Source organism: Megascapheus bottae, chromosome 5, assembly GCF_031878675.1.
Source record: "Megascapheus bottae isolate mThoBot1 chromosome 5, mThoBot2.hap1, whole genome shotgun sequence".
NCBI classification, from domain to species: domain Eukaryota; kingdom Metazoa; phylum Chordata; class Mammalia; order Rodentia; family Geomyidae; genus Megascapheus; species Megascapheus bottae.
The window spans coordinates 77,054,304-77,069,037 of record NC_143513.1 but is presented as its reverse complement, the minus strand read 5'-3'; the positions used below and the strand labels follow the sequence as shown (position 1 = coordinate 77,069,037).

General features: G+C 44.2%; 1 protein-coding gene across 1 annotated transcript in view; it reads right to left on the bottom strand.

The window, feature by feature from the left end:
* Mgam (maltase-glucoamylase) overlaps positions 1-14,734 on the bottom strand; it is a 139,952-nt gene that overhangs the window by 68,953 nt on the left and 56,265 nt on the right. Inside the window, exons 36-51 of the mRNA XM_090333430.1 lie at positions 14,577-14,664; positions 13,299-13,437; positions 12,175-12,308; positions 12,012-12,046; positions 11,803-11,919; positions 11,285-11,433; positions 10,335-10,419; positions 9,230-9,286; positions 8,054-8,178; positions 7,308-7,396; positions 5,990-6,039; positions 5,416-5,583; positions 4,901-5,053; positions 4,400-4,597; positions 2,584-2,738; positions 174-342 (exon numbers count right to left, since the gene is read on the bottom strand). Coding sequence (XP_090189556.1) covers positions 174-342; positions 2,584-2,738; positions 4,400-4,597; positions 4,901-5,053; positions 5,416-5,583; positions 5,990-6,039; positions 7,308-7,396; positions 8,054-8,178; positions 9,230-9,286; positions 10,335-10,419; positions 11,285-11,433; positions 11,803-11,919; positions 12,012-12,046; positions 12,175-12,308; positions 13,299-13,437; positions 14,577-14,664 — 1,911 coding nt within the window. The remainder of the gene's footprint in view (positions 1-173; positions 343-2,583; positions 2,739-4,399; positions 4,598-4,900; positions 5,054-5,415; positions 5,584-5,989; positions 6,040-7,307; positions 7,397-8,053; positions 8,179-9,229; positions 9,287-10,334; positions 10,420-11,284; positions 11,434-11,802; positions 11,920-12,011; positions 12,047-12,174; positions 12,309-13,298; positions 13,438-14,576; positions 14,665-14,734) is intronic.

Sequence of the window (14,734 nt, the reverse complement as noted above, 5' to 3'; positions counted from 1 at the left end):
GGACCTACATTGGCCATCAAGGAATTTAAACACATGGTGACAAAGGAGCTTGAGCAATGGTCAGGAGGACAGAAGCCGATTGTGACAGTACGTGTCAATCAGGGGGATGATACACAGAGGCGCTGAGTGCGGGTCCAGGGAATCAAGCCGAGACCCCAAGTGCTCCTCCTTACCCCCGGGGGTTGGTCTCTGGAAAACATGCCCCACGTGTGCCAGTTCAAGTCTCTCCTGAAGGCCGTGTGCTCGGTTTCCCCAAAGCCATAGACGTAGTGAGAGGGCAGGCGCGTGGAGATGCGGATGAACATGTCGTTGAAGGTGAAGCCCAGGACCTGAGAGTCCCAGCTGAGAGGGGAAGGGCAGGGAGGGCAGGAGGTGAGCTCTCCTGGGGCCACACACAGCTGCTCTGCAAGCACGGCTGGCCCGTGTTCTCCCCGCCTCACAGAACACACTCATGTCCAACACAGCACAAAGTCCATTTGCACAAGAATACATCAAGACCTCTGCTAAGAACCCATCTTTACGTTCCTTTACTCTTGTTACGCGTCACCACCTCGTGCTTCTCCACTGAGGACACACGATAATCTCCGCCTCCTGTTCCGCTCCTGCTGGCCCACTGACCACTCATCCCCAGGGATGATTTTGGACACACCTCACATCGTCACATTCTCTTTCTAACTGTCTCCATGGCTGCATCATAGAAATTCCTCCTGACTCGTTCCCAGCTCTTCCTGATCTAACACCCACTTGTGAGCCCACCTTCTCCTCATACACCACAGAGGAACTTCTGGGCTCCCTGGTATGTGAAGATTCTTCCTGTCATGCCCTATGTACTTGTTATTCTATCACAAATGTTCTCTCGTTCTTCCTGGAGCCTCAACTCAGTGACTTCCTTTCCTTTTCCAGGTCCTAAGTCATACATTTTCTCATCCTCATGTGACTTGAGACATAGGATTAAAGACGCCTTCAGAAAATTCCACATGTGAGTGAGGAAGCACAATTCCTATTCACATGAGAATAGAAGGAAGCTCCCCACGGGAGCATCCTTTCTGGACTTGTGTGTTACTTTCTGAAGTTGGTGACATTGCTAGGACAAAAGCCAGGACATATTATGACTTTTTTCTTTGAATTTGGTCAAAATTCTATATCTCTTCATTTTTCCAAATCTTTCAATACTATAAAATTTTGTATTAATGAGAATGAACATTCACAAAACAGGCAGACCTTCTTAACTGAGAATTATTGAGACCACGGCAACAAAAGCCGTAATATCCAATAATTCTTGATTACTCCATACTTTCCCTGACCTACAAGCTTTTTAAATATGTCAACACCAATATTATAATAAAAGCTCTCTTGACTTTCACCAACACTTTTACCTCATTATGCATCATAAACACTTTACTTTAAATAGCACCTAATACACAGAAGATATCCCATAAAAAATTGCTGGGGATATTTACACAGTTAGGTAAATACCTCAGTAGCTGTTTGAGGGAGAAAGACTATCCAAAGAAATGCAAATCAAAACAACTCTAAGATTCCACCTCACTCCAGCTAGAATGGCCAGGATCAGGAAAAGGAATGACAACAGATGCTGGAGGGGATGTGGCCAGGAGGGATCACTACTACACTGTTGGTGGGAGTGCAAACTCCTTCAACCACTATGGAAAGCAGTGTGGCAGTGCCTCAAAAGACTAAACATAGAACTCCCCTATGACCCAGCAATTCCACTACTTGGCATTTACCCAACCATCCAGAAACAAGGACATACTAAACCCACTAGCACAACAATGTTCATTGCAGCACTATTCACCATAGCAAAGATATGGAACCAACCTAGATGTCCCTCAGTTGATGAGTGGATCAACAAGTTGTGGTATTTGTACACAATGGAATTCTATGCTGCTGTCAGAAAGAATGACATCACCCCATTTGTTAGGAAATGGAAAGACTTAGAAAAAATCATATTAAGTGAAGTAAGCCAGACTCAAAGGAACTTAGGCTCAATGGTTTCCCTCATTCGTCATAATCAGTAGAAACCTTGGGCTCTACTAGCAGAGATTTGCAATAGAGCAAAATCTTGATACATAAGGACATATAATGTGAAGCTAATTGAAAGGATCTCCAGGATAGTAAAACAAAAGCCATATAATGAATGATTGTTGTCCTTAATGTAGTATGTTGTCTCTCATATGCTTTGCTGTCCCTTGGTTATCTCATATTGGTATAGTATCTCACCTTGTTATCTGATAAATTCAATTTATTTGTATTTGGATATTTGAAATTTGATAGGGAAGGGGGGAAAACCAAGATGGGTGGGGGGTGGGGGGGGAGGGAAACGGGTACAAAGACATGTGAAAGGGTATCAATGTATGTGAATTAATGCACCTTCTATCTGGCAAATATCATGTAACCCTTTTACTAATTACAATTAAAAAAAAAAAAGAGTAGACCATAAGAAAACAATTCAGTCTTGGATCCTGAATGTGCATGGAATTTGCTCAGACAGAGCATCCCGAGCCACAGAGGCCCTGGCAGGGATGTCCCCATAACCTCAGGCCTCAGTCCCACCAGACTACTCACATGACAGTGCCTGTACTCTTCCGGCGAATTTCAATCCCAAATGGATTCTCCTTAATGAGGACGTCATAGAGTCGACCAGCAGAAGAGCTGGTTGGAACGCTGGGGATGTCCAGAGGGATTGGGACTTCATACCGCTTGTTGTTAGGATCATAGATCTAGACAAAAATTAATGGATTTAGGTGAGGATAGAGGTAGTCTATATGCATTCTCTTGATCTAGTAGACCAAGATTGGGTATAGTTAACAATATTGCATTGTATAATTATAAGCAGCTGTCATGTAGATTATACTTTGTAAATCTAAGGATCTGTGTAAATCAAACACACCAAAATTAAAGAACAAATCTACATTTTAAATAGAGAAGTCATTGTAAGACAGCTAATCTGTCCCTGGTTCTTAGATGTAATTTAATAATAACAGCAAAATAAATTACTGCACATTGGGAGAGATTTCAGATACATACAATTCTGTTTTGAAAACTGGCTCAGTAGCTAACATTGTGCAAGCACAAACCACTGCATCTGACTCATTTCACGTATTTTAAGCACATTTTAATCACACAGGTAGCATTGCAGAAACATATCTTACCTTCAACCTCTCTTCTGCCTGATCTCCACAATAGCATCAGCCCCTCAGGCCTGCTCTGGCTCTTCCTATTCATGAACTAACTTTGTTTTCCTCCTTTCTTTGTATTTGAATTAGAAGACTACTTCTAATGGTTATTGCAAAGGTGATGTTTAGAGGGGTTCCAGTTGCATAAGTCAGGAATGGAATACATTCCTTTTTTGTGTTATTCAGGCACTTTCAATATCATGGTTTATTAATCACTTAAACAATAGTATACATTCTAGAGAATTCCTTAACTTCCACTCTAGAGTTACACACCATCTAATTCTTTTTCATTGAACATTATGCATTTCTTTCTGAACTGTGTCACCTCTTCCCTCGGTTTCTCCTAAGATTTTCTCCTGCCTGCTCCCTCCAGGTGTGTAGTTGACAGCTGATTTTCAACATGGTGTCTAGTATGAATGACTGCTGCATTTGATCAGCATGTGTTCCCCCATTCTTGTGCCCCTCTAATCTCCCAAATTCTTTTTTTTTTTTTTGCCAGTCCTGGGCTTAGGCTCAGGGCCCGAGCACTATCCTTAGGCTTTCTCAAGGCTATAGCTCTACCACTTGAGCCTCAGCACCACTTCTGGCTTTTTTCTATGTATATGGTAATGAGGAATTGAACCCGGGTCTTCATGCATGCTAGGCAAGCACTTTAACCACTAGGCCAAACTCCCGGCCCCTCTCCCAAATTCTTTTTTTTTTTTTTTTTTTTTGCCAGTCCTGGGCTTAAGCTCAGGGGCTGAGCACTGTCCTTGGATTTTTCTCAAGGCTAGAGCTCTACCACTTGAGCCTCAGCACCATGTCCAGCTTTTTGTAAGTATGCGGTACCAAGGAATTGAACCCGGGTCTTCGTGCATGCTAGGCAAGCACTCTACCACTAGGCCAAACTCCCGGCCCCTCTCCCAAATTCTTGAATCTAGTACAAGATCAACCCTTCAACCACCCAACCCAGTAGTCTTTTTCCTTAACACTCCATTTCTTGTTATCACAAGCATTTCCATTTCAGGAGCCACAGGCATCTTCTCAAAAGACCCAGAGTTAGAAACTATCAAGAAATATCAAGAAACTGAACTATCAAGGATTTCTCACCAACTTTAGATTACTATAATGATGTAAAGTATTGATAACAGAAAGTCTATATGAGGAAACATACATTGGGTTTCTATATTACTGAACTACCAGCACGTAAAGAATCTTGTGCTTACCTTGAACTGCAGCATTTCATTCTTGTGGAAAGTCATGAGCAGGCGCAGGGGGTTCACAGGTGTGGAGGGGAAGGCATTAATATGAGAAGCCTTCAAGGAGATGTCAGCTGTGGCCCCATGTGAGCTATACTGCACATTGCTGACTGAATACAGATCATTCACAAAGTAGCAGAACGGGACCCCAGGGGTACTGGATTCCTGAGAAAGAAGTGTGCAACAGCATGAGGACCAGGAGTTATCAAGTAGCAAGGGCTGAAAAGGCCCAGCACATCATTCTATGACCATGTTTCCATTAGATAGCACCAAGAATTTAAATTTCTATCTCAAGTAAACCCTCATTTAAAATGCCCCACTCCTTTTTCTACCTGTCCTCACATCTGGATGAGGCATCTTGGGGAGCCCTGGCTTTGCATGCATCCAAAGTTGGGTCTTGGGTCTGCTCAGGCATTACAGGGGAGGTGCAGAGCTGGGAGGGAAGGCTCACATCCCCAGTGCAGTTACCTCCCAGGCGCAGCCTCGGGCCAAGCAGTTGGCCTCAGAAGCTCCTTGCTCATCAGGGTAACAGTCTATTTTCTCCGGGTCCCTTAGGTCAATGTTCCACTGCACTGTATATGCTTCTCCCAGGACCAGGTGGATTCCTGTGATCACAGCGACCTGTAGGAATGGAGAAGCCACATGAGAATATGTGCACCGGATGCAGGCCTTCCACCATCTGAATCTCCTGAAATGATACCTGACTCTCAACAATGCAGGTGACAGACTCTTGATAGGAAATGAAGTATATACACATTGTGTGACTATTTTCAGTGATAACACTGTAATACCAATACCAGTACTTGACTGGAACCTTGTAAGGGACATTTTGAAAATTAAAAAGTGGAATAAATCCTGCCCAGCACACTGACCTCCTATCCCTGGTTTCACACAGGGCTTTGGTCCTTCCTGAACCTTGGAACTTGGCAGACCATGCTACTGGGACAATCTCTTGAAAAACCACTTCAGCTTAAGGTTCTTACCCTCAGGTCAGCATCATAAGTGACACTAGGAGACATTGGAGTTAGGACACCATTCTGTTTCACTGTAACGTCCTTAAGTGCCTCAGTCCCAAAGATTTTAATCTCCTGGAATGCTAAGTCATTGGGGTCCTTGTAGGTTGCTTTGGAAACATTCACATCCAAGTGAGTCTACAAAACAGTGAAGCATAATTAGGCAGGAAGTTGGATCTGTATATGTGCAGTATTCATAGTTCCCTGTCAATCCAACAGTCCATTCGAGACCACATACTCATCAGGCTCTGCTGACACTGAGACATACACCAATGTGTGCTCAGTGACCAACAACTTATCCTTAATAAAACTGAGAGAATAAATAAAGACCCCCACAGTTTAGCCAGCAGCATTGAACATGCTCTCTGCTGTGATCTACCAATGCCATTCCCTCCTTTGGATGACACAGAAAAGACAATTCAAGAAAATTAAATCATAAAAAGAAATTTGCTTTCCTATAGTCATTTTGGCAAATGAAATTAGAAATGGATGTAAAGTATTATTAAGTTGTGACACATACAATTCATGAAAATGTGCTACTCACCAGGCTAGCCGAAAATTCACATAAAACATAAACATTATTGACCACAGTATCTGAAAGCAAAAGGAAGAAAAGTCACAATAGGCTCCCCACCACAGATTACATTTCACTACCTCATTCCTTACGGCTGAATCTTGACTTCCAAATAGCATAACTTTCTTCTTTTTGTGATCAAATATATTCAACTTCATGTGGCTTATTTGTCCATCAGCAGACAAATGAATAAAGAAATCATGGCAGTTAGTCATCAAACACAGAAATCTTATCATTTGTTACACAAGCATGAATCTAAAGATTGTTACATCTCATGATATAAAGCAGACACAGGAAGTGTGCTGTGATCCTATTTATTATGAATCAAACAATGTAGGGGTAGTTCACATGGGAAGATATTTGTCAAAGTTTAAAAAACCCAAAATTATAAGAAATCTGAGCTATATACTCTTTGTGAATTAAGGACTTTTTAAAATGAGCGACTCCTATGAAAGCTGAACTCAAAAGTGATGATATTAGGAATAGAGTATCTAAAACCCACCTATACTGTTCTCCTTCTCACATCACTGAAAACTTGAAATACTTTCTCCTCCTAATGCTTCTGAGGCAAATGTCCTGAGGTGCAATGTCCTAACCTACAGACACAAGAAGGTTGCACGCCTGAGTGATAACCATGTGCTGAAGCCCCTCCAGATGCACATGGACAAGGAATGTGTGTCCTCAATGCCTCACTGTGACAAGTAGGATTTTCCTTCAACATTTGTCCACTACTTTCTTGGAGAAGATAGTTAACATGGATGGATTGCAGGAACAATTTATTTTTCAGGTATACATCAGTAATGAATTGAGTGCCTGTAACATATCTCTACCAAAAGAAAAGTGTGACACAGAAGGGTGTTCCCCTGCCACCTCTGGTTCACTGGTTAAACAATTCTGAACACTATGAATAAAAAGCAAACACTTCTCTCAAGAATTTTGCTATAGTAAAGTTTGTCATCCTAGCTACTCAGGAGTGTGAGATCTCAGGATCAATGTTGAAAGCAACCCTGGGCACAAAAAGGCCTGAGACCTTATCTCCCATTAACCCCTAGAAAACAGGAAGTGGGGCTTGGCTCAACGGTAGGGCAAGGGGCTTGAGGTAGCTCAGGAACAGCGCCCAGGCCCAGGTCAACTGCAAGCCTCGTAATGCACAAAAAAAAAAAAAAAAGAGTTTTGCTATTGTGCCTGGTAAGAATCCCTCCTCAGTGAAGGAGTAGCAGGAGGAAAGGGCCAAAGCAGACCTTCAGGTGTGACAGAGGCCGTGAGCCCATCACAACTCGACACTCACCCTTTGACTGCCCGTCATCCCAGAACAGTTCGCCCCTGGCTTCCTTGTTCTCGTCCAGGGCAACGAGAAGACCAAGAGGGTTCTGGCGGCTGCAGGAGACAAGATTCATGAGAGACTCCTAGGATGGCAGCACAAAATACTGCCTCAGATTTCCTTCAAATTTCATTGGGGAAATTGGCCACCAGCAGATGGCACTGCTGTTTTTCAGAGATACCGAAAATGTCACGGGACACAGAAATATCCAATGTGTGACCATAAACATCCACTTATGCAGCAAGAATATGAACATCAGAATCACCACAGTAATAATAAGTATCTAAATATTACCAGCCCCTCCCCCATCACCAAAGTTCATTCAGTAAAATCTATGGCGGCAAACTTACAAATATTTAAATGTCAAAGATAGTCACTGTGAACTACTATCTAGGCCTCGTTCAGTAGTTTCTTATATGAGGCCTATCAAGGTCAGGTGACAGCTCCCACATAGCTTACACAACGGTTTCATCAGCTTGTGAACCACCCTGACCATGAGCACCTTGTATATTGATTTGCTTCAGATGACACTTTCCAGACTGATCATGAAACACACATCTAAAGTAACTATTCAGAATGCAAAGATGAAAGAAGATAAAACAAGATGAACTAAATTGTTTTTGTCCTTGAGAGCAGTGTCCATGGGACTGAGGACACTCGTGACGGGTAAGTGAGCAACCCGCATGCAGAGTTGAGCCCGTCCCTCCACTCACCTGAGGTGTGTGTTCAGTGCAGGCTCCTGCCAGGGCAGGATGTGGCCCCCGCGCACATGAAGATTGATGTGGTCCAGAGGCGCTGGCAGGACCTTCCACTGTCCACTTGCATTGATTTGAGCACCCTGTGCGCAGGAGGATGGGATGGTAAACGAGACGAACCATCAGGTTCCTGACATTGCAGCTGCCCCTCTGACCTTGCTGCCTGTCCCTCACTGACCAGCACACACCTGCCACTGCAGTCTTGGATTTACAGGACTCTGATTGCAATCATGTTTTGCTTGTGAATGTCCTGGGAGAATCCTCATGTATGCGAGGGGGACACTGACACTTGTTTTTCTGCCCTGAACACTTAAAATCTAGCTGGGAGCCCTTAGCGTGTCCCCCTAAAGCAGACACAGCAGTGAGCAGGCTGGGGAGACTCAATGCTATCTACAACAGAGAACTGGAGCAAGAGAAGCTCCTTTACCTCCCCACCTCACTGCAATCAGCATCATGAGAATCATAAACACATTGTCTCATTCTTGTCATTCTGCTAATGTGCTGCTACATGTGCTATCCAATGCACTGTTTCCACCACCCTGAGTGGCTTCCGTTGATCCTGTACTCTAGAGGGTCTCCAGGGTTGTCACTGGCCTGAGCACACAGCAAAGAGTTCATGTGAGTTTTTCATGTTGAAGACTAATGCTGTGTTCAGATGTGTGAGTCAGAGCCCTACCTCAGTATGTTTTATACACTACTTTAAGATTATTGACACGGGAAATCTTAACATACATACTTTGGGGCAGCAATGCTACTGAAAAAAATATTTTACTCAGTAACATACAAGGGTTTATACTTAAGTATTTAGTATAATGAAGGATATAAATTTTTATAAAGGTTTTGTGAGTCCCTTGAATCATGCCTCTAGCTATTCAGGAGGCTGAATAAAATCAGGAATTTCAGTACATTGTGACAGTACAGGAGCATAAAAACATGTAAAAAAAAAAAAAAGGAAAGAAAGTCAGGTGGATGATGAGATACTGCGGATGTCACTTCAAGATGCCTAAGTGAGGCAAGAAAAATTCAGACACTGTGTGGAATGGCATCATCCAATAGGAAATGAAAGCATTAAGCCTAAATTCTGTGAGATCCAGACCACATACAATGGCTGTATAAACTTATACCAAAGCTTACCGTGTAGAAATCATACCAGCAGGCTCTAGGGAAATAAGCTGTCACATTTCTGGCATTCTGAAATTAAACACAAATGGGAAGTGTGCTTGGGTGCTGTTGCCCAGTATAATTCAACCAATCTACATGAGCAAGGGACCTTGGAGCAGTGGTAGAATTGGAGCCTGGGCCACTGCTCTCCTGAGATCAGCAAGGTTGGGAAGCTGCTTTCCTTCTCTCTTCACAAACAGGAACTCTCTTGCCCATCACATGATGCTCTCATGAGGCATACAAGATTTCAGGGGATGAAAAATTCAGCATTTACTCTCAGAATTACTCATCCCCTTTTTAAATAGAAAAACACATAAGAGTGTCTGTGAAGTAGACGAAAATGTCTCAGGTAAAATAAGACTGAAGTATGGAGAATTAGGACATTTTAATCAAGGCAATTGATCGCAAAGAAAGAAAAGAAGTGGCTTTTTCTGCCAGCCCAAACTATCACAAAAAGAAAAGAGGGCTGTAGCAGCGAGACAGGACCCCATCACAGAAAGCTGTTCTCCAAGGGGATTTCAGCTTTTCTGTATCCTTGTAATGCATTATGGGGAATTGATTTACTATCACACCACCTGACTACCTTCTTCCCTTTATTAATCTAGTGACAGACCTCAAATATATGAGGCAAAATTTGTTCTTCTGTCCTGAGACTCAAAGTGTTAAAAAAAAAAAAAAAGAATCACACCAGCACCAGGCACTGGCAGCTCACACCTATAATCCCTGCTATTCAGGAGGATGAGATCTGACAGTCATGGTACAAAGCCAACTGGGGCACATAAGACCATGAAACTCTTATCTCCAATCAACCACCAGAAAAACTAAAGTAGCACTGTAGCTCAAGGGGTAGGGCAGCTGAAGAGCTCAGGGACAGTGCCAAGTCACAGCGATCAAGCCCCATGACTGATAATTTTCTTTAATTCCAAAACCAATGATAAAGATTTCAACTCAGAATAATTTCTGAAGCATAGGAGAGAGAGGGGTAAAGGGACAATACCATCTCCCCCTGCTCTCCCACGCCTGGGACCCCCTTGTCACCAGGCCAGAACCTTATCCCATCTCAGGCCCCCACACTCACAGGCTCCAGGACAGGGCTGACCAGGAAGCCTGAGCCCAGCAGGAACTGACTGTCAATATCCCAGGTCTCCCTGTCAGACACGAACCTGGAAAAGCAAATGGAGCCATCATAGTCACAGCCCCACAGGAGCACTACCCCAAGGCCCTGGGAACAACTCAAGAGTTTACCATGTCAAGCCAGGCATGGTGGCCCACGCCTATAATCCTAGCTTCTCAAGAGACTGAGATCTCAGGATCACTGTCAAAGCCAGCATCACACACTAAAAAATGTGAGACCCTTATCTCCCATTATCACAAGAAAACAGTAAGTGGTGCTGTGGCTCAAGGGGTACTGGGGAAGCCTTCAGTTGAAGAGCTCAGGAACAGCATCCAGGCCCAGACTTCAAGCCCCATGACCCCATCCCACACACACAAAATACCAAGTCAGAAACCAGCTGTTCTGAGTGCTGTTCCTACACATTCTGGACTTCAGTAAGGAAGAGGTCATCTCCAGTGTTCACAGGTCATGACCCCCAAGCCCCAGCAATGCTTTACATACATTTCCTTCTAGAAAATTCCTCCAGAGTTCCCAGCATGACACATGTTCAACGCAAGACTACCTCATCCTTCTCCTCTCCACTGGAATGTTCGTTTTATCACCTGAACACATATGACCTGGGCCCACATAACAAGCACACATAAAATTTAGGGTCGCCTATGTTATACCAAATATGAAAGAAAGAAATCATGTGCTCATTCTTGTTTCAAAACCTATACTCTCAACAAAGCCTCTCATCCATGACGATTGCTGAGTGTCATGCTGTCTTCTAATGACAAGTTTCATATGCTCACTTCCTGGAAGACTTAACAAAGAAATCAGATTTTCTCATTTGAAAAATGGATTGCAGCCACCACCACCCTAGAGAATGACACAATTGTGGATTACTCAGAGGATTGCTGCTAGACACTCACTCGTGGAGGAGAGGCCGCACCACAGTGGCGCCCTCCGTGTTGGCCTTGTGCATCAGGGTGTAGAGATATGGTAACAGGGTGTATCTGGTCTCTAGGACGCTTCTGGAAAGGTTCACAAAGGCAGCATCCCAGGACACGGGGTCTTGTCTCTAAAGGACACAAAGAAGGACATTCTGCACTTACTGTGGGAAACTGATGGGCCTTAAGGAATTCATGGCTGGAATTCATTTCTGATCAACCATGCACATCAAAAGAAAATTATGAATGCCACTTCTTAAGAGAACACTGTGAATAGTGAGGGGCTCCCCAAACTCTCTCTTCCCCATGATATATGCTTCCCTGGACTGGGCTGGACAGAATTTCCTCTAAAGGAAGGAATCATCTTCTCAGTGCTGAGGACTGTGAGTGATGAGCACTTGGAGAGTGTCTCCAGACCTCACACAGCAGGAGCTGTGTCTCAAGACTGCTGGCTGTGGTCAGGTGCCACAAAACAAGGAAGGGGGAACAGATGGCCTCACCCTGGTCCCGATGGTGTTGTGGTTCCTGGAGAAGGGGTAAAAGGCCCCCAGCTGCATCCAGCGAGCACACATCTCATACTGTGCATCTTGAAAGAACCCACAGATATCTGCCCCTGTCTGAAACAAGACAGAACAAACCCAGCCTCTTGCACATTTCTCAGACATCCCACCACCTCCATGGGGATCAAGAGGAGCCAAAGGTCACTTACATAGGATATGCCAAAGAGGCTGAACTCCATCATGCCTGCAAGGAGAACCACAGCTGTGTCAGGCCAGGCTCCCAGGACCTGCCTCCTCCTCCTCTCTCTCCAAGGGTTCTAGTCCCTTGCCCTAGGGGAGGGGCAGAGCCCCCTGGGAGCAAAGGCCACACACCAATGATAGACTTCTTCAGCTGGTCCCAAGCAGCGGTGTTGTCTCCCAGCCAGTGTCCTGCCCAGCGTCCAGAGGAAGGGAATGTGGAGCGGGTGATGACGATGCCTCTCTGTCCTGTGGCCTCCTGCACGGCCCTGGTTGGAGGGAGCAGGGGAGAACTGAGGCCAGAACAGGGGCCGGTAGTCCACAGAGCACCACCTACCCTTTTCTCACACCTGTCCTTCAACTGGAATCAAGGTCTCAATTTAAAAAAAAAGTATCTTCTTAAATGAAAACAAAATGGTTTCCCTACTAAACAGAAACACTACAGAAGGCTGCCATGTTTTATGAGAAATTGATTAAGCAACAAGCCATTGAAATTGTGGAAAATGTAAAATTATCACTTTATTTAATATTATGCAACAGTTAGTTTTCTAGTATAGAGGAGAGGGCACAGATCCTTCCCCAGAGACCTTGGGCCTGGACAATGTGCTTGATGCCTGACTAGAAGGAATTCAGGACCTGGAGGAAGGTCGTTCTGGCTGATAGGGATTCCCATAACAGCTCTGCCTTCAGCTCTCCCTTTCTTACCAGAAGCTACACATCGCAGATAAATGGGTAGAGAGAGAAAAACTAAAGGTGCATTCAGGAAAATCAATCCCTTAACCTTCACTCTTATTCCTGCATTTTAGGTATGCCAAACTGTTTCTCTATATATTAAATAATAAGCAGCATTCATCTTGGCATATCAGAACCATACTCTATTGATTGGGCTGCTTAGAACACATGACTTCCTCAGAAAATATAAAGACAGCAGGTGAGAACTGACATTTTGAGTCTCTAACTTTCATGTCCTACATGGGGAACAGGTTGATTCTCCCCTATCTCTACCTTCTTTTCTCTATTTCTCCATACTAAAATAAGTCTTGTTAAACGAAGATAAATCCTTGTTAATATGCTATCTTGTGAGATCCTCTGTAATCTGATAAATCTTGATATGCTTTTCATGGGAGGATCTCAGGACCTGTGATTTTCTGTGGAAACTGAGAACCTGAGGGGCCTCCCTGACCACCATCCAGAGTCAGAGGGAAGAATAGGGCAGCTCTCCCCCACAGGGGATACCAGGCAGGGGAGGCAGGACTCACTCGTAGGTGGGTCTGGTCTGGGACCAGCCATACAGGTTGTGGACATCATAGTGCCGCACACGGGAGCCGTCGGGAAGGATCTGCTCGCTCTCCATGCACAGGGTCTTGCTGCTCAGGCCCCTGTCCCTGGCCTCCAGATCTGAAGAGAAAATTGAAGAATGTCTCATGGTGTTACAGTATCTTACCTTGTTATCTGGCATATTGTATATATGTTTCTTTGTTTATTTGAAATAGGATAGGGAAGGAGGAAAACAAGATGAGCAGAACGGGTCACAGGAGGGAAATGGGGCAAAAAAATGACAAGGGTTATTTAATATTTGTGAAGTTACGTACTTTCTATCTGGCAAATATAATGTAACCCTTCTATTAATGACAATAAAAATAAAAAGAGAGGTTATCAAAAGAAACTGAAGAATATGAATAAAGCCCTAATAGACTTACTTAGTTCCTTCATTCCCCTGCCTCTTTGTGAGGGTGTCAACTCTGGATCTTAAGTCTAGATTGAACTCTACAGAAGTCTCTCTCTCTCTCTCTCTCTCTCTCTCTCGGTGTGTGTGTGTGTGTGTGTGTGTGTGTGTGTGTGTGTGTGTGTATGTCTCTGTTTCTGTCTCTGTCCACATCTCTCTATTCTCTCTCTCTGCCTCTCTCCTTCTTAGAGACTCTCACTATTACAAGTAAACAATGCTCTGAGTCCCTGGGTCCTAGGGAGTTCTCAACATCAAGGTGACTCCTGAAAGTCTAGATAATGAGAAGAATGCAAGGTTCTCAAGCATTCATTTTGGAGCAGGCACTCATCTAGACTTGTAATGTATAAAGTATGGGATATAACTCTTAAATATGTCAAACACATAGGAATACATCGCCTTCCTATCTTACAAAAGTGATCAGTGGAAAATCCATGGAAGTTCACACCACTCATAGAAAGAACAACTAAAGGAGTCAGGCCATAAGCACAGGATGAGTCCACAGCACATGAGTACTGAGATATAGAGAGCCAGTCCATCAAAACTGTTAGTGGTGAGACATTCTAGTGAGTAAATCATCACGAGCCTGAAGGACCAAGAAAGAAAGCTGGGAAATTACTTTGGGACATAACCACTGTCAACTGCTTTCTGGACAACTTAAGAAAATTTGCCAGAGGCTCCAGCAACTTGCACATGCCAAGATACCATCTCTGCAGTGCTTCTGTCACAGTACCACGAGGCCCTGCTGATGGGGCTGTGGCTCAGAAATCCTCCTTCCAGCCATGTGCAGGTGGAGGAGGCCCCGGGTCCTTACGTGGTATGTAGGGAGGATGGTTCAGGGTGGGATCCCTGCAGCCAGAAGGAACCGCCCCGTTCACGAAGCTCGAAGGTTCATTCATATCCTAGAAATGTCAGACACACACACATGGTGCATCGTAAAGACAAGGCATTGTGCCAACTCAGAGATAAGAG